We start from the raw sequence: 27,935 nt of genomic DNA, 5'->3' as shown, positions 1-27,935 counted from the left end.
CAGCATGAGGTTAAAGTCAGAAGTCTGCCATGGTTGGGGTGAGGAGCACAAACATCCCTCCTCCCACAAAAAAAAAAATACTCTGGTGGCTCTTAGCCATGGTCTGTAGATACTTAGCAGCAACGGACCAAGACGACTGCCGATTTTTTAAGTTGTTGAGGCAACATAATTGGGAACTACAAGGAGAGCTCTGAAAGCTCACAGAGTTGGCATCGCGGGGAAGCCTTGCAGAAGAATCTGCAGAAGCTCCGCGTAACTCGAGGATACCCTCCTCCTCTAACGGAGGATCACCGGAACGCCAGCGTCCATCGCGACAGTAAGTCAGAACAGCCCAAAATAGTTCCCCCAAATCAAGCGATTCCTCCTCTTGTAGCATGAGTTACGAAGCTGCCTTATACTGAGTCAAATCTCTGGTGTGTCAAGAGAAGTACAGTCTGTTTGGAAAGCTGCGGCCAGTCCAGGGTCCCAGGTAAGGATCTTTCACACCACCTTCTGACCTTTAACTGGAGATGCCGGGGATTGAACCTGGGACCTTCTGCATGCCAAGCAGATGCTTTGCCAGCGAGCCAGTCCATTCCCAAGTGTTGGTCATACCACTTCCCCCACCCCGCCCCATTCAAAAAGCGCAGAAGGTATGAAGAAAACAGCATTTATTTCTTTGTTGCTATAAGAACCAGTTACAGGTTGACTTAAAAAAACCTGACTTTTTCCTTTTCAAACCATGTACAAAAAATGGGTTTGTCAAAGGGATGGAAGGGGGAAGTTTATGGGACCAGAGGGCAACTTAAAAGGGGGGGGGAGAGACACCAAGAAGCAGAAAGAGAGAGAAAAGGAAAGAACAGCTGCAAGAGGAGAGGTGGTGGGAACGCTGGAAGGGCTTCTGATTGGCTCCAATTTTGTGCCACCCCTATAGTCTCCTGCCCACTTTGAAAAAAAGGTGCAACTTGTATTCAAGGTGTTGCGCGGGGAAAGGTGGGAGGCCAACTTTGTGCGCAAGTCTGAATTTTCAACAAGGGGGAGGGGTTAAAAAAAGTCAATATGGAAATTAAAAAATATATATATAAAAAGGAGAATGAAGGGTGTCCAGGATCCACCGTGGGGGGAAAGCTGCCCCCCCTCCCTGCCTGGCCTGATTCCAGCAAATGCTTGGCATAACCAGGGCTCTGAAGCCCCCCCTGCCAGACAGGGCTCAGACACAGAAAAAAAGGGGTGGGTGGGTGTTAGGTGAGATGGCTACAAGGATCCTAGAGGGGATGCCAGAGAAGTAACGGCGCTCAGTCTTCCAGGATGATGGGCTCGGTGGTGCTGGCAGGATGGGCTGGGGGCACAGGCACCAGTGGGGCCACCACAGGCCGGAGGGGCAGCATCGACTTCACCTTGAGTGGCAGGTTGGGCCGGCGAGCAGCACGGCGCATCTCCAGGTGACTCAGGGCCTTGCGGAGTGCCCTGTGGAAGGAGGGGGGGGGGGAAGAGGCAGTTAAACAAAAGAAGGGAGGCCAAATGCAAACGTCACGCCACACGGGGCACTTCCTTGGACAGCAGCAGAACATGCCGGAAGACGCAGCGCTCAGCCGGCCACGACGGTGCCAGGAAGACCCCAGGCGTGGACCTGGTTTTTCGGCAGGCCCGGATCAGCAGGACGTGTTTCAACCCCTCTCAAGACTCTCTCCCCCCCCCCACTCCTGCTACTTTCAATCACCACCACCCTCAGCCACAAACATCAGGCTTATTTCTGGATACGACCAACAGCAGGCTGGGATATAGGAGCCCCTGTCGTGGTGTTTGACATGCCTTACAGTGAAGGATAAGCCTCACCTAAAAAGAGGCTTGTGGAAAACTGCATCCCAGGCAGGAAGGACAGGGTTCGTGTCGAGCAGCCTATACTATTTCCATGCATCTGGCTTCCTGATAACCCCAGGATTTATTCTGCTAAAAAACGAAGTGTCTAGACCTCATGGATGGAGATAAGGACCTGTAGCTAGCAGAACAAGAGCCACACAGTCTGTAGGGCTACTCCTTCCTAGCTCCCACCTCTCCTCCTTTCTTGACCTTTACACCACCACCCCAGTCCTTGCCAGAAACATCGAGTTCTATGAAGACCCAAACATTCAACAGGCATCATCCAAAGTACAATCTTCAAAACATTATTTTGCACTGAGAGCCCTCAATTTATAGCAGAAAGATGGGGTGGGGTGGGGGGTGGGGGACAGAGGATCTGCTCCTGGGCAGCAACTTGACTAAACTCCAACTAGAAACCCGACGGTTCAAAGCACTGCAGAACAGCCCCGTTCAGCCCGGAAGTTTTAAAGACTTTTAAGTTTGCAGGTAGCAATCCAAGCAGCTGCAATCAACCCTGGTGAGGGCTTCCTTCTTTAATTTGCAACCGGCAACACAGATACTGGCACAAACTCCATCTCTGTGGCAGGACAGCTGATAACAAGAGTCAGGTATCAACCCTGTGCCAGAGAAGGGATAAGGCTAACACCCCACCCCTTCACCGCTTCCTGCTCATCCCACACTGCATCGCGAAGAATCCCTTCCCCAGTACCTGGTGTCCTTGGTTGCCACAAAAACGACAGGGTTGGGGGCGTCGGCCGGATTCAGCTTCTGACGCTTGATGGCGGGCTGAGCGCTCGACCTCATTCCGGAAGTCATGGGCCGCCCGTTGGCCGAGAAGGGGAGCCCGCCCCCTGCCACCTGCACCCGGTCGCACACAGAGCTATCAGCGAGAGGAACCCCCCAAAGCCGCGTCCACCTCTTGCTGGCTCCCTCCCCCCCCGTCCTGAGCTCGCCTCGTCTCGCCCTAAAAATAACAGGAGGAGCTTATCTGCTTGACTGTGGGGAGTTCGGACTCAGAGATGTGAAATCCCAGGGAGGGGGAAGAGAAATCATACGCCAGAAGCCGCCCGAAACATAGAAGTGTCCCCCCGCACCCCATCTCCACCAGCTGGGAGAGGGGTGGGAAGAAAATGACAATTTTGGAAAAGTGTGAGAAGTACTACAAAAGTAACCCTGGCTAAAGTGAATGTGACAGGAATTTGGCATACGTTAAAAGAAAAATGCCACCCCCTCTCAAAATTTCATTTCAAGTACCAGTCCGTAATGCGTGGGTCTCTTTTTCCCTCTGCCCCTGCCAATACTCTAGAAGCCACACATCTCTACCACATCAGCTTCCATGCACTTCAGAAAATGGCATGTTCTCCCTTCCCCCTTCACTTTTAGAACCCCCCCCCTCACTGCCCTGGCTCCCCTCCTCCTTGGCCCCCTGGCACTCACACTCTCATATGCTCGCTTGCCCACGATGCCAGCCAAGCCTCGATTCTGGGTCAGCTGATTTCTGTTGATGGGAGTCTTGGTGCCTCGGGGAGTTTTTGGCTTCAGGGGGGCCTGCGCAGCTGGAAAAAAATTTAAACACACCATTGTGCTGGGGGAATCACACACAGAAACAACATCTCTCCCTCCCCTTTTGGAAGTCAGCTCTGTTCTACTGGTTTTATATTTCAAAGAGGAAAATGGCGTGGCTTGGTACAGTCAAACCTTCTCCCCTTCCCCCCTCCCCAGTAGTCTATGGCTATCACACAGGTCCAACCACAGTTTGTAAGCAGACCCTGGCTAGCACTAACAGTCTGCCCAACTTGGATATAGCAAATTTAGGTGATCATAAATTCTGAGGATGGAGAGGAGGTGCAAAGACAAGAGCTGACAGCATGTTCCCAGTCGAAGCCAATGAGATATCCAGACTAGAGCTATGCAAGCTTCACAGCCTTACCAAGCTCCTTGACAATGGTAGCCAGAGGAAGCCGCACCAGAGGGTGGATCTTGAGGGGGGTCTTTGCTGCCTTGGGTAGCCGAATGGAGCCTGGAGGGGAGAAGGGGGTAACGAGCATGAGATCTACGAGCCTCGTGGGCCTTCTCTCTATTCTCCCTACTACACTCCTGACCCCACGTACACTCTGCCTTGATGGCGTTGGCATTGATGGGGGCATAAGGGCGTCGAGCAGCTCGGCGCGGTTGCAGGATATCCCGGCACATACGGCGTGCAATGCGGGTCAGCTTGGTTGTCTGCAGCAGGAAGGTCTGCCGGTTCTTGGCTAGGAGCTTTGCCCGGTTGGCGCTGGTTGTGTACGGTGAGAGACTCTGGGCTTCTGGCCGAGACATGTGGCCCCGGGAGTGTGGCTCCTATAGCCAGGGGGGTGGCAGAAAGGAGGAAGAGACGTAAGCGCACACAGCGATTGAGCAGAAAGAATGGCCGTTTGGCAGGTCTAAAAGGATTTGTTCAACTGACTGGTCAAATAATGGTCAAATATACTGAAAAAAACGTTATAGAGCAGCCAAAAAGATACTTTTATTCTCACTGAGTTTGATGCTCATGCTAATTACAAACATGGGAACTTTGCGGCGCAGATGGCCAAATCACATGGTAAGCAGGTAGGGGGCTTCTAGGCAGACTTTTGCTACTGGTGCCTGCTGGTCTCCTTGATTCAGTCTAGAAAGTCCTGCAGTCACAATAGCAGGAAAGGTGGCGCACTGTAAAGGAACCAGGGGAAGTAAACAGCCCTTGCTCCTGCCTCTGTCAACAAAGGACATAATCATGGTACAAGAAGGGAAGCTGCCACCTACACACAGCAGCATTCTTAGTTTCATGGGATATAATAGATGGTCTCTTGACAATGGCTGGTTGGGAGACCTGTGGGGCATGTTTTATGAGAGGGCGTCAAAGAAGAAAAAGCAGCCAGCCCCATCACTGCTTGTCACTGTAGCGCTATACTCTAAAATAAACCTATGACTTGGTCCTGAGCGGCTGCTGCCTTGGCTAGATGCACAGGATCGAAGCTGGAAAACTGACCCCCAAAGGCCTTCTTGTTACCGGCCATTTCCACACTAAAAGCCATTAGCTCCAATCAGAAGTTAAAGCAGGAGAATGTGAGACTTTGCAAGGATAGAAAAAGAGACCCTTAAAATACAATGACAAAAGAGAGGTTCGAACTGGGCACTTCTCTAAGAACAGGGAACACTTGGGAGCACGATTACCGTGACGCTGCGTGCTGCTCCCTCGAGTTGCGTCGGAGTCTTCAGGCCTCCATATTTTTTCCAGTAGATCCAACAGGAAGCACAGAGGCGGCACTGCATGTTTGGGGGACCCCAGGCGTACCACTGTGCTGACTGAGTGGCTGTGGGTGAGAGGGAAGTAAAGGGTCACGGGCTCAATTAAGTGTCACTCCTAGGGGCTCCTGCCACCAAAGTCTAGGAGCAATACCTCTGGTTGGTTTTCAGAAGATCCCCTCTCCATACAAACCTGCAGTACCATCTCAGCATCAGGACTGAAAACGTAACTCTTTTAGAACCGGGATCACCAGCCAACCCATCTCCTGCTCCCCTACAGCAGAGACATGCAGGCCTGTACCTGCCCCCCCTTCACCTCCAGGCAGGTACTCACTATGGCAGCTCTCACAGGTCAGCCCCTTCTGGAAGCCAGCTCCGTTCATGCCAGGCTTATTGCTCACCGAGATGATTTGGTTTGGATTGGGTTTCGTACTGGATGAGGGAGGCAACAGGGTTAAAGGCCTGGGCAGAACTTACCCACTTCCCTCTCACCAATGCCTCGGGGAAGGGATACTCACTAGGTGGGGATGTACACCTGCTTCAGCTTGCTGTCAGCTTCGGCTGCTTTCAGTCTTTTCTGCAAGGAAAGGCAAGCTGCGTAAGACACAGAAGCATCGTATTGGGAGGGAGCTGAGCCAGCTCTGGACCACCAAAGCTGCTTGGTAAACTTCTCCAGGGAAAGGACTTTTTCACCTCGCAGCCTCTCCCAATGAACTGCCACCCCAAGGCACCTGTGAAAACTGGCCCACGCACCTGCTGAATGTATCGGTCTGTAGTTTTCCACATGTAGTAGAACTGCACGATGCTGGCCAGGGATTTCCATGGCAGCTGCAAGGGACAAAGATCTTCAAGAACGTGCCCTGCTCCAGCCCATCCAAATCAGGATTGCAAAAGAAAGCGGAGCCAAAGACAGGCGCCCCTGTGCCCCAGGTCCCCACAGCAGTTCACTACTGAGAAGGGGCGCCAACGCTTGAAACCTGGCCGTTCTGCCTTCTAATTCCAACTAGCCCAGGCCAAAGCAAGGCTACTTGGGCAAGAAGAGAGCGCCACCAAGCCCAAGGCTCCGCTCAACATGCAGCCTCACTCACAAAGTCCTGCCGAATATCGTTGAAGTCTTTGCCATATTTCTCCAGGGCTTCCTCGAAGAGCATGGCTTCTGAGGCTGACCACTCCTCCATCTCGTCCCTGCACAGCACAGGGCCTCCCTGGGGCACCAACGTAGACATGGCTTTGGCCAGGTCGTAGCCATTCCGCTGCAGCGTATCCATTGCGTGGAACTGCCAGGACAGAGGGATGAAGGGTGAGAAGAGTGAGGAGGAGGGAAAGCGGGCTTCTAGGTACTTGCCGGACCCCCACTGGCAAGCCCACAGTAAAAGCTGCACAGGCCACATGTGGTTTGGGGAGATGTGTCCAATACCACATCCCGATACTCTCCGGGATGATAGAACGCCAAACTACGGCTAAAGAACTTAACTGTTTCAGCACCATGTCTGAATTCTCAAACCATTATTACGCCCATCACTGTGCTTCCACAGGCTGATGCACCATACAAACAGGACTGAACGAGAGACTGAGTACAATCTGCCTCTACCTTAACAAGCCCACACCAGTCTTGAGGTCTAAACTATGGTCAGCACAAACTATGGTTAGGCGCAATGCACGAATTTAGAGTCTCTGCTTTCACATAAAAGTAATGTGCAATTGTGGTCCTTAAGGCTGCAAAATAGATATTAAGAAGAACGCAGGCAATGCCTAACAAAACATCAAAAGCCAGAAGAGGGGTGGACAGGGTCAAATGGCCAAGACAAGATTCATTGCCCCATACTGACCCATTCACCATTCCTCGACTAGCAGAATAATTATGACAAAGATCAGAAGCTGTAGATTTAGGCAAACTAAATCTAGCTCAATCTTATCAGATCTCAGATGCTAAGCAGGGTTGGCCCTAGTTAGTAATTAGATGGGAGGCCACCAAGGAAGTCCAGGGTCGCTATGCAGAAACAGGCAATGGCAAGCCACCTACCTCTGTATGTCTCTTACTTTGAAACCCTACAGGGTTGCCCTAAGTCATCTGTGACTCGGTGGTGCTTTCCTCACCTCAAATTCAGTTGCACGATTCTTCTCTATTAACTAGCAACAAAGCCCGTTGTGGGAAAAAATACAATGGGCTCTAGAAAAGGGAAGGTGGACAGGCAGGCATTCCCTCCTACTCCATCACTAATTCTAGCTAGATAAAGGCCGTGGGGGGGGGCACCACCTCTGCACCGGATCCCGGCCAACTGAGGGGGGTGCAGACATTGCCACCTGCCCCTTGCCTGATCCCAGTCAGGTGAAGCGGGGCAGGCATTGTCACCTGCTCCGCTCCTGATCCCAGCTGAGTGAAGGGGATGGGCATTGCCACCTGCCCTGCTCCTGATCCCGGCTGACTGAAGACGGGGGTGGGGGGGCACTGTTACCTGCTCTGCACTTGATCCCAGCCACATAAAGGGGGCACGGACATTGCCGCCTGCTTCCTACCTGATCCTGGCTGAGTGAAGGGGGAGCGGGCATTGCCTCCTGCTCTGCACTTGATCCCAGCCAAGTGAAGGCAGGAGGTGAGCATTGCCACCTACCTGCTCTGCACTTGATCCTGGCCACATGAAGGGGGGGCAGGCATTACTACCTGCTCTGCACCTGATCCTGCCTGGGTGAAGGTGGGGTGAGCATTGCAACCTGCTCCACTCCTGATCCCAGATGGGTGAATGGGGCAGGCATTGCCACCTGCTGTGCTCCTGATCCTGGCTGGGTGAAGGGGGGGGCGGTCATTGCCACCTGCTCTGCTCCTGATCCCAGCTGGTTAAAGGGGGTGGGTGGGCATTGCCACCTGCTCTACTCCTGATCCTGGCTGGGTGAAGGCGGGGGCAGGCATTGCCAACTGCTCCTCTCCTGATCTCGGTCAGGTGAAGGTGGGAGCAGGCATTGCCACCTGCTCCACTCCTGATCCCGGCCTGGGCTTTCCACCATGGCGCGCTCTCTGGAGGTATGGCTGCCTCATCTGCACTTCCCTCCACAGCAGCGCTCTGGAGGCACACCAGGGTAGGAAGTGAGTTGTCTTGAATCCACTTAGCCTTTTATATAGTAGGATTTGAACCCCTCACAGAATCCTGCTTTTCTTGGCTTAAACAACCTTGAGAGCCAGAGTGGTGCTGGACTGAGGAAACCTGGGTTAAAATCTCCACTTGAGCACAATGCTCATGGGGTGAACAGTCACTCTCACTTCGCCCAATTATTATCTACCTAGTCATCACATACAGCCCTGCTTATCCTGGTCCAATCCCTTACCAGTGTGATATCCCTGGAGGCAGCTGCTGCACTCATATGAAGGCTGGGCTGCCGGATGGAGCTGCTGCAGTCGAGGGCTCGAGCGAAGGTGCCAACAGCCCTGGCGCAAATGAGAGACGAGAGCAGGTTAACGACCCACTGGAGTCAGAGCCAACCCGGCAAGTAAAGCCAGACCACCCCCCAGCCGGATCTCACCGAGCCACCACAAGGAACTGGTCAATCTGCCGGTCCGTTAGAGGGTTGTCAGGATCCCAAACCTTCATCTCCATCTTTTGCTGGTTCCGGTTATCGGACTCTCCTGGGGGAAGATTAGGGAGGGGTGATTATCAGCATAACTGGGCTGCCACACTTCCTCTAACAAAGCCTGGCCAGCGAAATGTGCTTTGCTTGGTGACGGGGGCCCAACCTCCTGCTCACCTTCTGCCAGTCGGTCAGGAATCTCTGCCTGGTACTTGCAACCCACTCGGATCTCACCCTGGTCAGCCAGGAGAGTCTTTTGAACAGGGTCAAAGACCAGTGAATAGAAGAAACAATCCTAGGAGGAAAAGGGGGGCAGAAGAATTAATAACCCTCGGACCCCTTTCATTCATTCTGCCAAGCCAGGAGGAAACAAACTAGATCCAAGTCCAGGAAATGCCTCACCCACTGCTTTGTTTGACGGGTTCCAATGGAAACCACTAGAGCTCAAGCCCAGAACCTCAAGAGCCCAGAGATGATCACAGAAGATCCTTGATACCCCCCCTTTCCCTTCCTGCCTCACCTCTTTGTCCAGGTACTGGCTGAGGACATCTGTCTCGTTAAGCAGGGTAACGCTGCACTTCCCCCTGCAAGGAAGAGGAGGAAGAACCTGTGTCATGCTCCTGAGCTGGCTCAGATGGCCCTAAGAGAACAAGCTTCTCTTTCTCTCAGCAGCTCAAGAGCAAAGGATGTGCAGGATTAAACTCATCCCTCTCCTACCTCTCCTTACCGTATGTGGGTAGCAGGCAGAGACTCAAACTGCCGGGACAAGAACAGTTCCCGGTGCTTTAGCTGGTGCCGCTGCTGCTCCGACACCGAAGGCTGTTTGGATTCTTCTTCAAATTCTCCTGGGCAGGGGAGGGTAAAGGAGGAAAAGTGAGTAAAGGATCTCCCCCCGCCCACGCACTGCTGGTTTTGGGGCATGCCACGTCCTTCAGGGACTTCAAGATTTCATCCCTCCTCAAAGTCAGTGATTGCCCTCATGCCCCAATCTGATCCACTTGGGGATCGAAGGCCTATCTGGCGCAGCAGTGACTTTTAACAGTGGTTAGAAGCATCCAGAAAAAAAGCAGGGCAGGATGTTCCACCCAGCACCTGGAATTTCAAGGAATACTGCTTCTGAACATGGAGGTTCCTTTTATGACAGAGCTATCACCCTCCATGAATCTTCACAATTCCTTTCGAAGTTATGCAAGCTAGGAGTGCTCCCCTGTTCATGTGGTACTGAATTCCATGTGTTTTCCAACTATAGATTCCATATATTCTTAATGTATTGCGTGTAAGGCACTTCCTTTTCCTAAGCTGAGCCTTCTGGCTTTAGCCTTTCTTCAGAGGGAAGATCCGCCAACCCCACGATCATTTCAGTTTCCCTTTCCATCCAAAATGCGGCATGGTGCTTGTTTCCAACTGACAGCGACTGCTGCTGAGGGTCATCATTTCTGCTCATGCTCTCCACTGCAGCGACAGAGACCGCCACATGCAGTCACCCGCCATCCCGGAAGCAGCTGAGCAGCAGCAGCCATCAAGAAGCACACTGCTCTCCCATCCCCCACCTGCTTCAAGAACTTGGCAGAGTCCTAGGGGTGGGTGGGGACTAGAGGAGTGAGAGGAATGCTGGCTCCACCCTCCCTGCTTTTCAGTTCAGGAAACCCTTTGCGCCTCAGTTGGGTGAGTGGGTGGGTGGGTTAAAGGCAGCCTTGTGGGAACCGGCTGGGTCTGATTGGGCACAGTCAAGGTCACAGCCCCTGCTCAAGAGGCCAGGAAACCCTATGCAGAGTCACGCATGCCCCTTCCCCTCCCCCAGCTACAAGCCCTTTCCTGTTAACCCTTTCGTGGCTTAGAACTCCTCTGTGAGACCAGGAACCGAGAGACGTGGAGGCCTCGCACGGGCCAGGAACCAGGTGTTCTGAAGTGACACTGTTGCTGTCTCCCAGCTTCCATTATGTACAGTCTGCTTTCCAGAGCTGCCAGCTCTTCTTACTGTCCCAAACCTGAATCTCCGCCCCCCCCCCGCCCCGCCACTCCCACATACACAATGCAACACCTGCCAAAGTTTAAACTAGTCAGCAGTTTCTTCACATATATTCCTATCCATTCTGCTTTGGGTATGGCTCTCAGTGAAAGGGAGAAGTTTCCCTCTTGTTAACCCAAATGGGAGGTGTAAAAATATTAATGCACACCAGAACAATGAGACCCCCCCCCCCCAGGAAGTCACTGCCGAGGCAGCTGCTGAGCCAGGCGCCCTCAACCTCTGCCTGGGCAGAAAAAAGCCAAGCTCTGGAGACAAGGAGACTGGTGCTCCAGGGACAGGGTGGAGAGGCCTTTCACCCACTCCCTTGCCGCTCTCCCTCCTGCATGGACTCCCTCCTCCCATCATTACAACCTGCAGGCAACAGCTTTATCCCTGCCCGTTCTCCTCTCTCCGCCTCCTCCACAAAATGAAGTCACAAGACAGGCTGACAAGCCATCCATTCCAAGGCCCGCTTCACAAACCCCAACCAGCAGAACACCTTGCTAAACAAACACCCTACCGCACAGAGGGCAAAACGGCGATTTCAGCCTTTGAAAGCACCGGCCTTTAACTCAATTTATGGGTCATAACTCCTCGCAGATCCCTCAGCTACTCACGGGCATTGCTGTCAGCCAGGCTGTTGAGGCTACTGGAGATATCACGCCGTCGAAACAGGCAGACCACCTTGGCCTCCACGTTACCATTGGCTGTCTATGGGAGGAAGAGGACAATGCTGATGATAGATGGACATGCTTGCCGTTGGGTGGCAGATATGGCTCCAGAGTCTGGAGCTCACTTAAACTGCCTCTACTACTCTCAACAGTTTCCTGCTTAACCCGCATCCCAGCCACATCCCCAGACTCTCCAAGTGTCCAGCAATTCCACAAGACAGAGCTTAGCACCCTCCCCATGTCCAGTGCTACTCTTACCTTGTTGAGCTCCTCAATGCGACGTACGAGGTAGGGGTTACTAGAGGAATTCTCAAAGTAGACGTAATCTGCAAAAGGGGCAAAGGAGGGGGCAATGAGTGATGGAAAGTGGAGGCAGCAGGAGCGGGATTGCACCCTCCAGAGCTGCTGGCCGAACTAACTGGAGTGTTTTTATGCAAGGCCTTTTGCCCAAGGTTCTCTAAATATGCTACCTATATCACTCTCACAACTATCTTACAAGGTATACTAGTATGATTACAAACAGAGAGCTGAAGAAGTTTTGCTCACCTCTGCCGTTAAGATCTGAACCTGGGACTTGCCAGATCAGAAACGCACTTAACTCCTATACTCTACTAGTTTCCATAAATATACCAGAGTGTATACATACCGTGTATCCTCAAGGCCTGTCAATCCACCATAGCAGAAATATGACTATTTCTCTAACATAAGTTTGTACGGTCCATTTTATTAAGGGCACTCTAAGCCAGATTCAAGAGATACCACCCCCTGCTACCCTCTTTCCATTCTACCAGTATAACATCAACACAGCAGGCATTCCATGATTTTGCAGCCAGGTTTTGAGACGCAGAATTCAACAGTTTCTCAACTTTTTTTAAAAAAATACTGTTTACAAGAAGTTTTTAAGTTCCCAAAAGCAAAGCTAGAAATCATGAGGCAACATCTAGTAAAACCTCAGAGGCCAGAGGGGATAGGTCGCTAGGGGATAAAGCTCCAGTGTCTTACATAGAGCCCATCCTAATGATTAGAATAATACATGCAGGAATCCCTCACTTGCATACCATGTACAAGGTACAGCAGGCAGATTTCCTTGGGCCAAACTTCTTTAGAAACTGTAAACATACAGATTTGTGGCCAAGGCCAGGGATGAGCCAGTCTTTTTGCCTCAAGTGCCATGTAAGCTGACTGCGGAGCATGGCCCCAGCCCACAAAGGTTCAGTGGGAGAGCTAATTCTGACACAAAACCCCCACAATGCCTCCATGTTAGAGTCATGTATAAAGTTGCCTTTACTGCCACACCATTGGTCCACTGTACTCTTCAGTATTGCTTCCTTGGACAGGCAGCAGCTTGCCAGGATTTCAGGCATAGAAAGGTCTTTCCCAGTTCAGTTCTCTGAGATACTTCTGACTGAAGATGCCCAGGTCCATACCTACTTTTGCATGTGCTCCTATCACTGAGTTACAACTCCTGCTCATTATCTCAGGAACCTTTCAGATGGCCCTGTAAAGCAAGCCAATATTAGCTCTGCTGTCTTCTATGGGGACGGGAAAGAACACGCTGAAAGATGGCAGCTTGTGGCAAGAAGCCCTTCCAGGGAGTTCATGGCTGTGTGGACTTGAAGCTGGGGTCTTTCAGCGCACCGCTCATGGTCTCAAACCACTATGCTACATGAACTGTCAAGGAACTTTCAAGAAGTTATGACACGGGCTATCCTCCTGCTACGATAACCCTTTGTCTTAAAGATAGGCAAAGATGGGGTACCAGAGCCAGTCTAAGAAGCTCCTTCAACCAGGACTGTTTCCATTATGATTAACATTTTTTCCCCCCTACAAGCATGCTGGGCACTGTACAAAACAGAGACATAACTCAATCTCAGCCCAGAGAGTTTACAACAGGCATCAAACAGAACAGTAGAGAAAGGTCAGGGCCATGGGCATGGTTGAAGAATTTAGCTGGCAATGGGAGAGCAACTCAGGGGTGCGCCAAAGAGGCCAATCTGAAGAAGCAAGTCCTCAAAGGATGGAGCTAATTATGAACAGGCTGGGCCTAGGGAGCCATGTAGCTTAAGTGACACAGAGAAGAGTGGGAGGAGGTGACGAAGGGGTTCAACAGCTTGTGAGAAGGGGAGTAGGAGGGAAGGTCAGAGAGTTTTTAAATGAAAGAAACCTAAAGGTAATGGAGAGACCAACTCAAGGAGGTGGTGCAGGTGAGATGGGCACAAGATGATCTTAACAGAGTCAATGTGTGAAGGTGGTGCAGGTGAGATGGGCACAAGATGATCTTAACAGAGTCAATGTGTGAAATATAGGAAGAACATAAAGATGCATGGCTGGATCAGTCCACCATAGTCTAATAAGCAGAGCTCAGAGGTCTTCGCCTGTTGAGTCCAAATGCTTCTGAACACATTTGTTCTATTTACCTTTCATGCACTGGATCAGATAAATGCTCTTGTCAAAGCCAAACCACCAACACTCTGCACTCTCAGCTTATACAGATCATCCTCTTGTCTACATTAGCTACCTCAACTTAAAACCCAACAGGGCCCTCCAACCAGCCTCTGATCCACATGTGCCTGAGTCTACGATACTCCCCTTCCCCCATAACCAAGCACACTGTCCTCATACCTCTCTCCACAACCAGCCAAATCCTGATCACCTTAGCTGTAACTCCTCCCACCCTGTCCACAGCTTTAGTCAGGCCTCCTCATTCCTTTCTCAGATCTTTGGGATCTCAGTTCCCCCCACATCTCGTCTCACTAAACACAGCCCACCCTTAGCACAGGAAAGAAGCTGCTGATCTCATTCATAGTCCCCCCCCCCCTCCCCAGCAGTTCAGACCAGGCCCCCATCTACTCTTCGTTCCCTCCTTCCAAATTTCTGCCTGTGCCCCCCCCCTTTTCCTTAACCACCCTGCATACAGGCCTTTCTACCTACTCCTTACACCCTCAACCAGCACCTTAACCCAGCCAACCCCCACCTGTTCTTTATTACCTACCTACCCTCCTCCTGATTTACCTTTCTGCCCCCACTACCAGGAACAACCCCTATCTGCACCCCCCTTTCCTACCCCCAGGCCTTCCCGTATTTAGCCCAGGCGCCTCTACCTACCCCTTAAAACCCTCCAGCTCAAGCTGCTTAGCCCAGCCTGCCCCCTTAATACACTCTGACCTAGCCCCACTGAACCCATCCCCTCCTCTTACAGGCGACCCCTGAATCCACCCCCTCCTCTTACAGGCGACCCCAGTCTCTCTCCCTCTCCCTCCCCCCCAAATTTTGGCCACACAACCAGCACTTCCTTAAGCGCCCCCTTCCCAAATCCCCCCTCTTTACCCTCCCCATGAGCTTCCCCTCCCCTGCTCCTGAACCCCCAGACGTATTTCATCCAGGCCCCTTCACCTATTCCATGCAGACCAGGATGACCCCCCCCCCATTTCTGGCCCACCCCCAGGAGCTTAACCCCTTGAACACCCCCACACCCCTTTCCACCACTCTTCGTCGCCTGTCTGAACCCCGTTTGATAAGGACCCTCCCCCACCCCCACCCCCATTTCCCCGCCGCGCCCCTCCCCCCTCGTGTCTCGCCCCTCCCCCACCCGGAGGGCGCCCGTTCCCCCTTCCTTACCGCCCACCCGGTACATATTGGCCGCCATGGCTCCGGCGGGGGGCTTCTGGCCCAGCTCGGCCCCCTCAGCAACTCCGGGCCCGGCCGCTCTTCATCGCCTCCCGCCGTCGTTGTCGTCTCTCCCCCTCACGCAGCGAGCACCGGCGCCGGCCAAGCCTCGGCCACTTCGGGAGTTTCCGGAAGCCCCTCGGGAGTCTTCGGAAAAGCTCGGCCTTTTCCGGTCAGCTTCGTCAAGGGGGGATTTTACACGCCCCCACCCCTCCTTAAACAAAAGAGAGGGCTCGGGTTCCCCCCCCCCCTCAGAGAACTGGTCGGAAGCTCTCCGCATTTCTTGGTCAGCGCCCCTCTCTTTAATATTAAAGTTTCGACCAGTTCAAAATGACCCCCCTCCGCCTTTTTCTCCCATCACGGAAATACACGAAGGCAATTCGCACTTTTCCGGAAATCTTCGGCTCATTCCGTAAAACAAACCTGATTATAATCCGCGAAGGGGGACGCGGGGAGGGTCTGCCCTCTTCGGGTTTTCCCGGCAATCTTCGGAAAACAGAGCCGAGGGCACGATTGTCGATGTTCCACGCTGGTTTCCGGAGACGGAGTTTAACTCCCAACCTTAGGCGCCTTCAGTAGGTGCTTTTTGCTTCTACAAAACTCCTCGGGCATATTCGTTTGGATCATAAAAGGGTGAAGAGTTCTGTGTAACTCAAAAGTATGCACACAAAACCTTTCACTTTTTGATCTCTCATTCTGTAGGATCTCTTTGCAGATGTATTTTATTTAAAAATACCCTACCCTCGACTAAATTAAGGCCCCAGCCTGGTAAAAACAGTGTTAAACCGCATAATCAGTCAAAAGCACCAGTCTAAAAACACCACCTGTACAGCTAGAAAGATTTCCTGTTGCCCAGACTGCTCCACCCCCAAACTAGTCAGAATAATTCCATTTAACATCTTTGTGCACAAATGAGGGTAGAAGCCACCTAGATTTCTTCCAGGAGGCAGTTCCACAAGCCACTGCAGACCACACTCTAGACAAACCACAGATCCCGGACTTTGCTACCACATGGAGAGGAGGTAGACGTCCCTCAATGAGCCCCATGTCATTTAAGGGCCACCAGGGCTAGGAAACAAGCACCCAGTTCCCATGTCCAGTCCTGAATAACAGAGGTGGGCGGCTGCATTTTGCACCAGCTGAAGAATCCGGATCGTCTTCAGAGGCAGCCCCATATAGAATATGTGACAGTAGTCTAGGCATGAGGTCCCTGAAGCTTGGCTCAGAATGACAAGACTGACATCTGCAAATAGGGAACTGGTTTCCTAATTGAAAGAAGCTAGATGACAGCATTTTTCAGCTGCCAGGGTCACCTATTTTTGCAGCAGGAAATCAGGTTCCAACAGGATACTTTTGGCTCTTAACAATTGCCTTTCTTTCAATAAAATTTGTAACCTTCGACAGTGCATAGTACAATCCAATTGAAAGCAGCTTCTAGCCAGTATCATCTTGGTCCTATCTCGATTCAGGCTCTGTTTGTTCTCTCTCAGCCACTTGACTGCTGCAGAGTAGATATGTTTTTATTTTAATGATGCTTTTAAATGTTTTATGGAGATGGAATTTTACTGTATTTTAATGGGTTGTGATCCACCCTGAGCCCACTTGTGGGGAGGGTGGAGTAGAAATGTGAAATAGATAGAAAAAAAATAGATGCTTTATATATAATTACCCGTTACATTTTTCACCACTGGTCAGGATCTTTTTGCAATTTTATTTATTTTTAAAAATTTTGGCCAAATTTTGATGAAATGAATCTAAGGGCAGTTTACAAACCACAAAACACACACAAGTATTTCCTCTTCAAAGCCTACTCAGCAGGGCCGTTTCCAGATGGCTTACCTGCCTCCGGAATGTCACGCCATCTTGCAGTGAAAACGCGAAATATCGCGTTTTCTCGCACGAGTTTTGCGCGACGTCGCAAAATTTCGCGTTTTCCCCCGCAAGATGGCGCAACGTTCCGGAGGCAGGTAAGCCGTCTGGAAACAGATTAGGCATCTTCTAAGTGACGTGTGTCCTTTCTCTCACATCTACATGACCTGGGCAACTGACACTTGAGAAAAGAAGGTTTCCTGCGGCCCCTGATTTCTCTTTCACTGAAGATGGGGTTCTTCTTGGGAGATCTCCCAGCAGTTCTTGCACCTGTGGCTAGCACATTCTCGTTCCTAACAAACCTGGGCCGTTTCCAGACGGCTTACCTGCCTCCGGAACGTCGCGCCATCTTGCGGGGAAAACGCGAAATATCGCGTTTTCCCCGCAAGATGGCCCAACGTTCCGGAGGCAGGTAAGCCATCTGGAAACGGCCCAGGTGTTACTAATAGTGATTTGTAGAATGGATGGCTGAATCGTATATTCCCCCTTCATTTTTCAAACAAAGAAGTCTAGTTCCCAAAGCAGCTTCCTGTAACTACAAACTAATAGAAATCAAAATATCATTTTAGAGAAGCCTGGGTTGAGGCTTAATGTAATCTGTCCTCCATGCTTGGGGATCCATGTTGCCCATATAAAACACCTTTAACAGCACTCCTGGTGCAAAAAGAAATTTAGAGCACTCGAGTTTCAACCTGAAGAAGTGCAGCTCTTTTTGTCAGGTGCATCTGATAGAGAGAGCTGTGGTTCTTAAAAGCTTATGCTACAATAAAATTGGTCAGTCTTAAAGGTGCTACTGGACTCTTTAGTATTTTTTGCTAAAATACTAAAACGGCTAACTTCTCTGGATCTAGAACCTGAAGAAGAGTTCTCTCCCATTGAATAGCCTTATATTGCACTACTCAAGCAGTCACCTTTTTTTCTCTCTCTCTCTGTTCTGCATTACCTTCCCTCTTCTTCTCTGATCTCCTCTACTTACTGAAATTTAGATTGTTAAACAGAGACCACCCAAAACACGTTGCCTGGGGCTGAAAATCCATTCAAGATTTACCACACGGTGGTAAAAATATAACAGTTATTTACTAGCATTTTAATAGCACCCTCTAAATTTGCAGATTGGCCTTGATTGTAAATTCTATGGAGCAGAGACTTCTCTCTCCTCTCTCTCTTTTGCTTTTGATTCTCTCTCAAGTGCCGCCTGTGCGGATGATGCTGTGACAGCATATCTGAGGACTGGAAATTAACCTAACGTGAGGGGATCTCCTCAGTGTCCCAATAGAGGGAGATCCCTTAACCAAGACACTGTACCTCAATCAGATCACCTAACTGGGTTGTAGTGTGGATAAAATGGAAGGTAGGAAAACTATGCATGTAGCCCCAAGTTCCACTGAGGAAAGCCGGGATAAAAATGTAATAAATGCCTCTGTCTTTGGACCATTATGATAACCCCTATTGTAATTTTCCATGGTTGAAATTGCGCCATGCTTTTTTTTCCAAACCAAAGGGATTCCCTCCCAAAAAAGTCCCTTTCACATTTATGACAACAGGACTTATTTGTCCCCTTTTAGGACTACTACTTCAAAGGGAAGGGAGAATTCCTACGTTTATCACTTGACAAATGCCCATTTAAAGGCTGACTGTTGAGATCAATTAAAAAAAAACCCTGTTATCTTCTGTACTCTGAAACAAACAAGCAATAAACCACCAGAAGTTGCTCCTACATCTATTGGTATCACTGGGAACAAAAACATTATATTGCTGTTTTCCTTGTGATGTTGGGTAACCACGGTTACCAGCTAGGCCACAAACCCCCTATTCTGTTGCCTTTGCCCTTCTTCTCCCAGATGTAAGACCAATGGAGGAAAAAAATCACAACACAGTAGGATACTGGATGCAAAGGTTTATTTCTCTGAATCTCTCACAGTGTTAAGGCCTTCTCTTGCTCCGCTTATTTATATGGCGGACCAGGATCCGGCCTCTGACAGAGTCACTAGGAATGTAAACAAAGTGCAGAAAGTTGCAGCTGCAGCCAGGGAAGTGCAGGGGTATGCAGATGGAGACAGTTGTGTTTCCCTTTGCAGAAAACGCAGTTGTCTTGAGGTTTCTAAGGAGCGAGGCGATACTACTGGAGCCAAGAGGGGGCACAACCCTTGGGGCTACCGTTCCTCCAAAAAGCAGCCCTTCTCTCCAAAAAGTCCCTTTTAAGAGACAATGAATCTCCACTTTCCAACACACAGCGTCACATTTTCCTTCACAATACTAGTTCTTCCGTGCCTAGGAATGCCTGTCATTCTGGCTACTCCCCCCTCACCCCTATGTTAATAAAGCAAATCACATTTTTAGCCCAAGTAAATCACATTGGGAGGGAAAGTGGCTCCCAAATTCCTATGGATCCATCCATCTGAGGACTTGAATCTCAAGGAATCATCATAGCATGGGAGGTCACCCCCCTCCTTATCCTTTCTCACAAAGACTGAAGTCACCATATTTCCACCACCTCCGGCTTCAGGTGCTGGCCCCAGCATCCTGTGAGGAGATGGAGGCAGAAGAGAGGGAACGGCTGCGAGGAAGGTTACCACCTAGCACTCGCCACTGGAAGATGCTGGTGTCCTTGCCACCCATGGAGATGAGATATCCATCACTGTGCGTGAAGCGCACATTGGTGACATGGCTTCCGTGTCCCACATATTCGCGGCTTGGTGCCTGTGAAAGATGGAGGCAAGATCAGTTTGGGAAGGGTACTAGCATGGTAAACCATAAGCTGACGTAGAAACAAGGGGTCGTTGAGTTGGACAGACACAAGAAAGCAATAGTGGCGATGAATGTATTACATAAATCAAAGGATTGGTTGGGAAGGCTCATATTCTACAAGGCGCAGCTTATAGAGAGACAGTTTGGTGTAGTGGTTAAGAGCGATGGGACTCTAATCTGGAGAAATGGGTTTGATTCCCCACTAGGGGTGTGCAAGCCAAAAATTTTCGGCTATAGCCGAAAGTAGAAAGCCGAAAGAAGATTCTCTATCGTTAAAGCCGAAAGCCGAAACAAGAATCTCTTTCGGCTTTCGACTTTCGGGATTCATTCGGCATTAATTCGGCATTCTTTCGGCTTTTTTCTATGGGAAAATGCCTCCGTCTTCCAGGACGCCTGGAGGAGGCATTTTCCCACCGAATAAGCCCAAAATTGGTGGGGACCTTCCTCTAACCCTTCTCTAACAACCACCCAAGTTTCAGACAGATTGGACTTTGGGGGGCCATGTTATGGCCCCCCAAAGCAGGTCCCCCCATCCTCCCATAAGAAAGCGAAGGAGCAGCATATTGTTAGCATGCTGCTGCTGATCTTTCTTCATTATTTCCTATGGGGAAAAAATGAAGAGGCAGGCTTCCTTTGCCAGGGGTGGCATTTTGCATGCAAAATGCCCCCCAGCCCTCAGGGGCCCTTCTCCCACCCCTCCTCCCACCCCCCACCAAGGCTCAGCCTGCTCCCACTTGGGGGGGCATTTCATGGCCTCCCCAAGTAGGTGCTCTAATCTCTACCACTGACAGCTGGGGGAGGCTTGTGTTGCCAGGGGTGGCATTTTGCATGCAAAATGCCCCCCAACCCTCTGGGGCCCTCCTCCCACCCCTCCTCCCACCCCCCACCAAGGCTCAGCCTGCTCCCACTTGGGGGGGCATTTCATGGCCTCCCCAAGTAGGTGCTCTGCTCTCATCTCTACCACTGACAGCTGGGGGAGGCTTGTGTTGCCAGGGGTGGCATTTTGCATGCAAAATGCCCCCCAGCCCTCTGGGGCCCTTCTCCCACCCTTCCTCCCACCCCCCACCAAGGCTCAGACTGCTCCCACTTGGGGGGGGCATTTCATGGCATCCCCAAGTAGGTCCTCTCAGCCCCTAAAGTCCACCCCTTACAGCCCCACACAAACCCAATTCCCCCCCAGCTTCCACACACAGACCCAAATCCCCACATTAGCCCCTCACAGACCCAAATCCACCCCCACCTGCCCTACACCCATAACCCCAGGAACAGGCTGGCAAAGGCCAGCCCTCTCCCTTTGTTCCCTATGCTGGGAACTTCTAAACTCTCTTTCCCTGGCCAATTCTGCACAGCCCAGGGGTGCCACAATGGTGGGCACACTTCTGAGTGCCAGCTGGTCCCTGTGAAAGAGCACCTGAACCACAGACACCCTCCCTCAAATTCCCCCACCACCTACAGAGATGGCTGGCCAGCCAGCCCCATTGTTCCCTATGATGGGAACCAACTGCACAACAAAGAATAAAACAAGAACAACACAAAATAAAGTTTTTAAAAAATTATTTTCTCCCTTCCAAAGTACAAGTAGGCAAAGCATTATGACACATTACACCAGCAGTCCCCCACACAGAAAAATTAAAACAAAACTCACTTAACATCAGAGAATCACAAAGCATGATTCCTGTCAAAAACACTTTATTTCTTGAACAGCTTTAGGTTACACAGCAGGGGGGAACACCAAAGGGCATGGCAGCACTATCTTACACAAAAATAACACAACTCACTTAACATCAGAGAATCACAAAGCACGATTCTTGTCAAAAACACTTTATTTCTTGAACAGCTTTAGGTTACACAGCAGGGGGGAACACCAAAGGGCATGGCAGCACTATCTTACACAAAAATAACACAACTCACTTAACATCAGAGAATCACAAAGCATGATTCCTGTCAAAAACACTTTATTTCTTGAACAGCTTTAGGTTACACAGCAGGGGGGAACACCAAAGGGCATGGCAGCACTATCTTACACAAAAATAACACAACTCACTTAACATCAGAGAATCACAAAAACACAATTCCTGGCAAAAACACTTTATTTCTTGAACAGCGTTAGGTTACACAGTAGGAGGGCACAACAGGGCATGATAGCAATGTACTACAAAAAATAATACAACCCACTTCACCGTTTTTGACAGCAATTGTGTTTGTGTGATTCTCTGATGTGAAGTGAGTTGTGTTATTTTTGCGTAGTACACTGCTTTCCTGCTCTGCGGTGCCTTCCTACTGTGTAACCTAAAGCAGTTACAGAAATAAAGTGCTTTTGACAGCTATTTTTTGGGGTGATTCTTTAATGTGAAGTGAGTTGTGTTATTTTTGTGTAAGATACTGCTTCCATGCCCTTTGGTGTCCCCCCCCCCCTGCTGTGTAGCCTAAAGCTGTTCAAGAAATAAAGTGTTTTTGACAGGAATTGTGCTTTTGTGATTCTCTGATGTTAAGTGAGTTGTGTTATTTTTGTGTAAGATAGTGCTGCCATGCCCTTTGGTGTTCCCCCCTGCTGTGTAACCTAAAGCTGTTCAAGAAATAAAGTGTTTTTGACAGGAATTGTGTTTTTGTGATTCTCTGATGTTAAGTGAGTTGTGTTATTTTTGTGTAAGATAGTGCTGCCATGCCCTTTGGTGTTCCCCCCTGCTGTGTAACCTAAAGCTGTTCAAGAAATAAAGTGTTTTTGACAGGAATCATGCTTTGTGATTCTCTGATGTTAAGTGAGTTGTGTTATTTTTGTGTAAGATAGTGCTGCCATGCCCTTTGGTGTTCCCCCCTGCTGTGTAACCTAAAGCTGTTCAAGAAATAAAGTGTTTTTGACAGGAATCATGCTTTGTGATTCTCTGATGTTAAGTGAGTTGTGTTATTTTTGTGTAAGATAGTGCTGCCATGCCCTTTGGTGTTCCCCCCTGCTGTGTAACCTAAAGCTGTTCAAGAAATAAAGTGTTTTTGACAGGAATCATGCTTTGTGATTCTCTGATGTTAAGTGAGTTGTGTTATTTTTGTGTAAGATAGTGCTGCCATGCCCTTTGGTGTTCCCCCCTGCTGTGTAACCTAAAGCTGTTCAAGAAATAAAGTGTTTTTGACAGGTATCATGCTTTGTGATTCTCTGATGTTAAGTGAGTTGTGTTATTTTTCTGTGTGGGGGACTGCTGGTGTAATGTGTCATAATGCTTTGCCTACTTGTACTTTGGAAGGGAGAAAAAAAATTTAAAACTTTATTTTGTGTTGTTCTTGTTTTATTCTTTGTTGTGCAGTTGGTTCCCATCATAGGGAACAATGGGGCTGGCTGGCCAGCCATCTCTGTAGGTGGTGGGGGAATTTGAGGGAGGGTGTCTGTGGTTCAGGTGCTCTTTCACAGGGACCAGCTGGCACTCAGAAGTGTGCCCACCATTGTGGCACCCCTGGGCTGTGCAGAATTGCCTAGGGAAAGAGAGTTTAGAAGTTCCCAGCATAGGGAACAAAGGGAGAGGGCTGGCCTTTGCCAGCCTGTTCCTGGGGTTATGGGTGTGGGGCAGGTGGGGGTGGATTTGGGTCTGTGAGGGGCTAATGTGGGGATTTGGGTCTGTGTGTGGCAGCTGGGGGGGAATTGGGTTTGTGTGGGGCTGTAAGGGGTGGACTTTAGGGGCTGAGAGGACCTACTTGGGGATGCCATGAAATGGCCCCCCCCAAGTGGAAGCAGTCTGAGCCTTGGTGGGGGGTGGGAGGAAGGGTGGGAGAAGGGCCCCAGAGGGCTGGGGGGCATTTTGCATGCAAAATGCCACCCCTGGCAACACAAGCCTCCCCCAGCTGTCAGTGGTAGAGATGAGAGCAGAGCACCTACTTGGGGAGGCCATGAAATGCCCCCCCCAAGTGGGAGCAGGCTGAGCCTTGGTGGGGGGTGGGAGGAGGGGTGGGAGAAGGGCCCCAGAGGGTTGGGGGGCATTTTGCATGCAAAATGCCACCCCTGGCAACACAAGCCTCCCCCAGCTGTCAGTGGTAGAGATGAGAGCAGAGCACCTACTTGGGGAGGCCATGAAATGCCCCCCCAAGTGGGAGCAGGCTGAGCCTTGGTGGGGGGTGGGAGGAGGGGTGGGAGAAGGGCCCCAGAGGGCTGGGGGGCATTTTGCATGCAAAATGCCACCCCTGGCAACACAAGCCTCCCCCAGCTGTCAGTGGTAGAGATGAGAGCAGAGCACCTACTTGGGGAGGCCATGAAATGGCCCCCCCAAGTGGGAGCAGGCTGAGCCTTGGTGGGGGGTGGGAGGAGGGGTGGGAGAAGGGCCCCTGAGGGCTGGGGGGCATTTTGCATGCAAAATGCCACCCCTGGCAAAGGAAGCCTGCCTCTTCATTTTTTCCCCATAGGAAATAATGAAGAAAGATCAGCAGCAGCATGCTAACAATATGCTGCTCCTTCGCTTTCTTATGGGAGGATGGGGGGACCTGCTTTGGGGGGCCATAACATGGCCCCCCAAAGTCCAATCTGTCTGAAACTTGGGTGGTTGTTAGAGAAGGGTTAGAGGAAGGTCCCCACCAATTTTGGGCTTATTCGGTGGGAAAATGCCTCCTCCAGGCGTCCTGGAAGACGGAGGCATTTTCCCATAGAAAAGCCGAAAGAAAGCCGAAAGAATCCCGAAACGTTTCGGCTTTTTTCTTTCGGCTACCCGAAACGTTTCGGCATTCCCCGAAACGTTTCGGCATTCCCCGAAAGAAGCCGAAACACTTTTGTTTCGGCATTCTTTCGGCATTCTGAATGCCGAAACGCACATCCCTATTCCCCACTCCTCCGCCTGAAGCCAGCTGGGTTACCTTGGGTCAGTCACAGTTCTCTCAGAGCTCTCTCAGCCCCACCCACCTCACAGGGGTGGGTCATTGTGGGTGATAATAACATACTTTGTAAACCGCTCTGAGTGGGTGTTAAGTTGTCCTGAAGAGGTGGCATATTTCTACTCAAATGGGAGGGCTGTATTGCAGGGATGGGGGTCTTAGAAGCTTCGCTAATGAGTTAGGGACTGCAGACTTCACCACTATATTGCCTTGTATATTATCTGTTGCTTTAAATATGTACTACCTGTGCTTCATGTTGGCTAATGTCCGTCCTAGAATTGATTATGTTCTGTTTCAGTATTTCTTCTACTCTGTACTGGATTCTTGCTAATGCTGTATCTTTTTAAACTTGTATCTATTTACCCTATGGCATTGTTTAGGAATTGCCCTTGATACTGTATGGAAATGTACTTGATTCTGATTGTACTAATCTCATACTGTGTAATCCGCCTTGACACCAATTTAATATTTTTGTTTAGGGTGCCAAAACACTTTACATTTTGTCTCGGCAAACTATAAAAAAATCGGTGCATAATTTGAAAGAAACTTGCTGGAATTGCAGGCTTCCTTTTTCACTACCCCAAGTTCCTAGTCTTCCTAGCAATTATTACACAGTTATGGAAGAAAGTCTGAAAACTCAGAGAAAAATCAGATAGCAAATAAAGCACAGTAATGCAATGAGGCTTTCTATTCTTGTTTTCCCAGGTCAGAGCTGAACTAAATCTTGCTTGTGACTATCCTCTTATCATATCCCACTTCACCCCGTCCCTTTTATACCTTGGGCTTAGCACAGGGATACTGGAAGAGGTGGACTTTGCAGAAGTCATCCGCTACAGCCACTACCCGCTCATTATGGGACCGACAAAGTGAGTTGATGTCAGTGCCATCTGAACCGTCAGGCCACACTCCTGTGGGTGACAGAGAGAAGAATTATTCAATGAATAAAGTGATTTAGAAGGATCTCCAGAAGTCTCTAGGCAGCTGACATTACCGGCCCTGATATATGCAGGCAGATCAGCTTCCCACCATTACCAAGAGACCAAGACTGTTCTCCAAGCTTGCCCCCCAAACTCACCAAAAACATGAAAGCCTAGTACACAGGTGTACGAGGCCCATTCACGATCCTTATTCTCAAAGCGATTCCTTAGTAGTTTGCAGCCCCCAGCCACATCCCCTGCAAATGAAAATGCAGGAAGAAATGTGAATATCACCAACAGGCTGTTCCTTAAGAGAGACCAGATTGCTGCACGGAAGTGTAGGGCTGCGATCTCCAAGTTGGGAAATTCCTGGAGATTGTGTGTTGGGGGGAGAGACCTGGAGTTAAGAGAAGCCACGTTGGATCAGGCCAATGGCCCATCCAGTCCAACTCTGGCCCTTTTCACACTGCTTACCTTGACTCGCAACGATGCGGAACATCACACTAAAAACGCGGAACATCGCATTTTCTCGCGCAAGATTTGCACGACATCGCGCAAATCTTGTGCGAGAAAACGCAATGTTCCGCGTTTTTAGCGCGATGTTCCGCATCGTTGTGAGTCAAGGTAAGCAGTGTGAAAAGGGCCACTCTGTGTCACACAGTGGCAAAAAAAACAGGTGTCATCAGGAGGTCTGCCAGTGGGGGACACTAGAAGCCCTCCCACTGATTGCCCCCCAGACACCAAGAATACAGAGCATCCCTGCCCTAGACAGAGTTCCATCTATACCTTGTGGGTGATAGCCACTGATGGACCTCTGCTCCATATGTTTATCCAATCCCCTCTTGAAGCTGTCTATGCCACCAGGGTTAGCAGGGTTTGGGGAGGGAAAGGACCTCAGCATGGCCTAATTCCATAGAGTCCACCCTCCAAAGTAGCCACTTTCTCCAGGTGAACTGATCTCTGTGGCCCGGAGATCAGTTGTAATTCCAGGAGATCTCCATCCTCCACCTGGAGGCTGGCAACCCTACCCGGAGAGTGCATTTTGTTCTCAGTACTTGGGACTAACCAAATTCACTGTTCTTTCTCTGCCGTAGCACTGGCCTTCCCTAGGTTTAATAATAGTTGCTGACAAGTTGCAACTGACTTGTGGATACCTCTTACGGGATTTTCAAGGCAAGAGATTAAGAGACATGGTTTGCCATTGCCTTCCGCTGTGTAGAACCTTGGTCCTTCTTGGTGGTTTCTCATCCAAGCGCTAACCATGGCTTACTCTGCTTAGCTTCCAAGCTCTGACGAACCTTGGGCTAGTCCGGGGTATTCTTTGAGTCTGGACTGACACATGGCAACTGCGTCCCTATGATTACTTGCCCTTTAAGCAACGTGTTCCCTGTTATGGACCAAAAGCAGATGCTCCATCTGCTGGTGCCTAATGGAAATAGCTCTATCAAGTAGTTCAAGGCAGTGACCGATCGTTTAAAGGATGAGGACTCAGTAATGATCATTTGGGAGTTTTTGTGTGGGGGTGGGTGTTTTTGTACAACAGACAGGCAACTGCGTCATCTCCCCCCCTCCTCTGGCTCAGTGGCAGAAAATCTGCTTTGCATGTAGAAACTACCAAGCTCATCTCAGATAGCAGGACTGTGACAGATTGTCTGAGCCCCCAAAGAGCCACTGCTGGTCAGAATATTACACTACTGTTCTAAATGGGCCAAATGGGTGACTAGGTATAAGGCAGCTTCAGATGTTAACAGCATCATCACCACTCACAATACAGGATTTCGTAGTCCCCTGAATTGGACATAATGAATTTTCCATCCTTGGACCAGTCCAGATGTGTGATGAAACTGGAGTGTCCCTGAAGAGGGAAAGAGAAAAGTGTGTCAGTTAGGAGAAATCTAATCTTATTTAATAATAACATTTGATTTATATACTACCCTTCAGGACAACTTAACGCCCACTCAGATCAGTTTACAAAGTGTGCTCACAACAATCACCCTGTGAGGTGGGTGAGGCTGAGAGAGCTCTGAGAGAGCTGTGATTGACCCAAGGTCACCCAGCTGGCTTCAAGTGGAGGAGTGGGGAATCAAACCCAGTCCTCCAGCTTAAAGTCCTGCTGCTCTTCACCACTACACCAAACTGGTGAGTGGGAGAGCTCAGGAGTACATAAACATCTTTACTGGATCAATTACAGAACAGATTACAGCAATGAATTGGAAATGAGGCTGCCTTTGAAAAATTTATGGAAAAATTTCATCTGGTCCAGAACAGCAGCAGACAGCTTCAGTTTAAAGATCTGTACTGCCTTCCAAACAATTCCTGAGCCCAATGGAAGTACTGGACAGAACCTAAATGGTCTTAGACCATAAAGGACCACCTTCTCCAGCGCATCACATGAGATCATCATTGGAGATCCTTCTCTAGACGCTCCACCTTCTGAGGTGGAGCTTACCAGAAAGAGGGCCTCTTCTGTGGCTGTGCCCCATCCATGGGACTCTGTTCCGAAAGATGCTCATCTGACACCATCTTCATAATCTTTTTGGCATCAGA

General features: G+C 50.0%; 2 protein-coding genes across 3 annotated transcripts in view; both read right to left on the bottom strand.

The window, feature by feature from the left end:
- Positions 1-633: 633 nt before the first annotated feature.
- On the bottom strand, positions 634-15,117 carry MTA2 (metastasis associated 1 family member 2). 2 transcript variants are annotated; one of them, XM_054992966.1, is made up of 18 exons: positions 14,962-15,117; positions 11,602-11,669; positions 11,290-11,383; positions 9,392-9,509; positions 9,185-9,248; positions 8,842-8,959; positions 8,620-8,722; positions 8,425-8,524; positions 6,192-6,380; positions 5,857-5,931; positions 5,622-5,680; positions 5,438-5,535; positions 5,032-5,171; positions 3,951-4,179; positions 3,770-3,859; positions 3,277-3,395; positions 2,549-2,697; positions 634-1,446 (listed from the first exon to the last, which is right to left on the bottom strand). In XM_054992966.1, exons 1-18 carry the CDS (start codon positions 14,987-14,989, stop codon positions 1,275-1,277), a joined length of 2,013 nt encoding a protein of 670 aa, XP_054848941.1. In that variant the 5' UTR covers positions 14,990-15,117; the 3' UTR covers positions 634-1,274. The 2 variants fall into 2 exon arrangements, with proteins under 2 accessions (XP_054848941.1, XP_054848948.1); XM_054992973.1 differs by lacking the exon at positions 2,549-2,697.
- Positions 15,118-18,769: 3,652 nt separating this feature from the next.
- EML3 (EMAP like 3) overlaps positions 18,770-27,935 on the bottom strand; it is a 50,244-nt gene continuing 41,078 nt past the window's right edge. Inside the window, exons 21-24 of the mRNA XM_054992914.1 lie at positions 27,156-27,243; positions 25,547-25,645; positions 25,249-25,379; positions 18,770-19,578 (exon numbers count right to left, since the gene is read on the bottom strand). Of these exons, the coding sequence (XP_054848889.1) occupies positions 19,381-19,578; positions 25,249-25,379; positions 25,547-25,645; positions 27,156-27,243 (516 nt within the window). The 3' untranslated portion in view covers positions 18,770-19,380. The remainder of the gene's footprint in view (positions 19,579-25,248; positions 25,380-25,546; positions 25,646-27,155; positions 27,244-27,935) is intronic.

The sequence above is a fragment of the Eublepharis macularius genome, chromosome 1 (assembly GCF_028583425.1).
Source record: "Eublepharis macularius isolate TG4126 chromosome 1, MPM_Emac_v1.0, whole genome shotgun sequence".
Classification (NCBI taxonomy): domain Eukaryota; kingdom Metazoa; phylum Chordata; class Lepidosauria; order Squamata; family Eublepharidae; genus Eublepharis; species Eublepharis macularius.
This window is presented reverse-complemented; position numbering and strand designations above follow the sequence as displayed.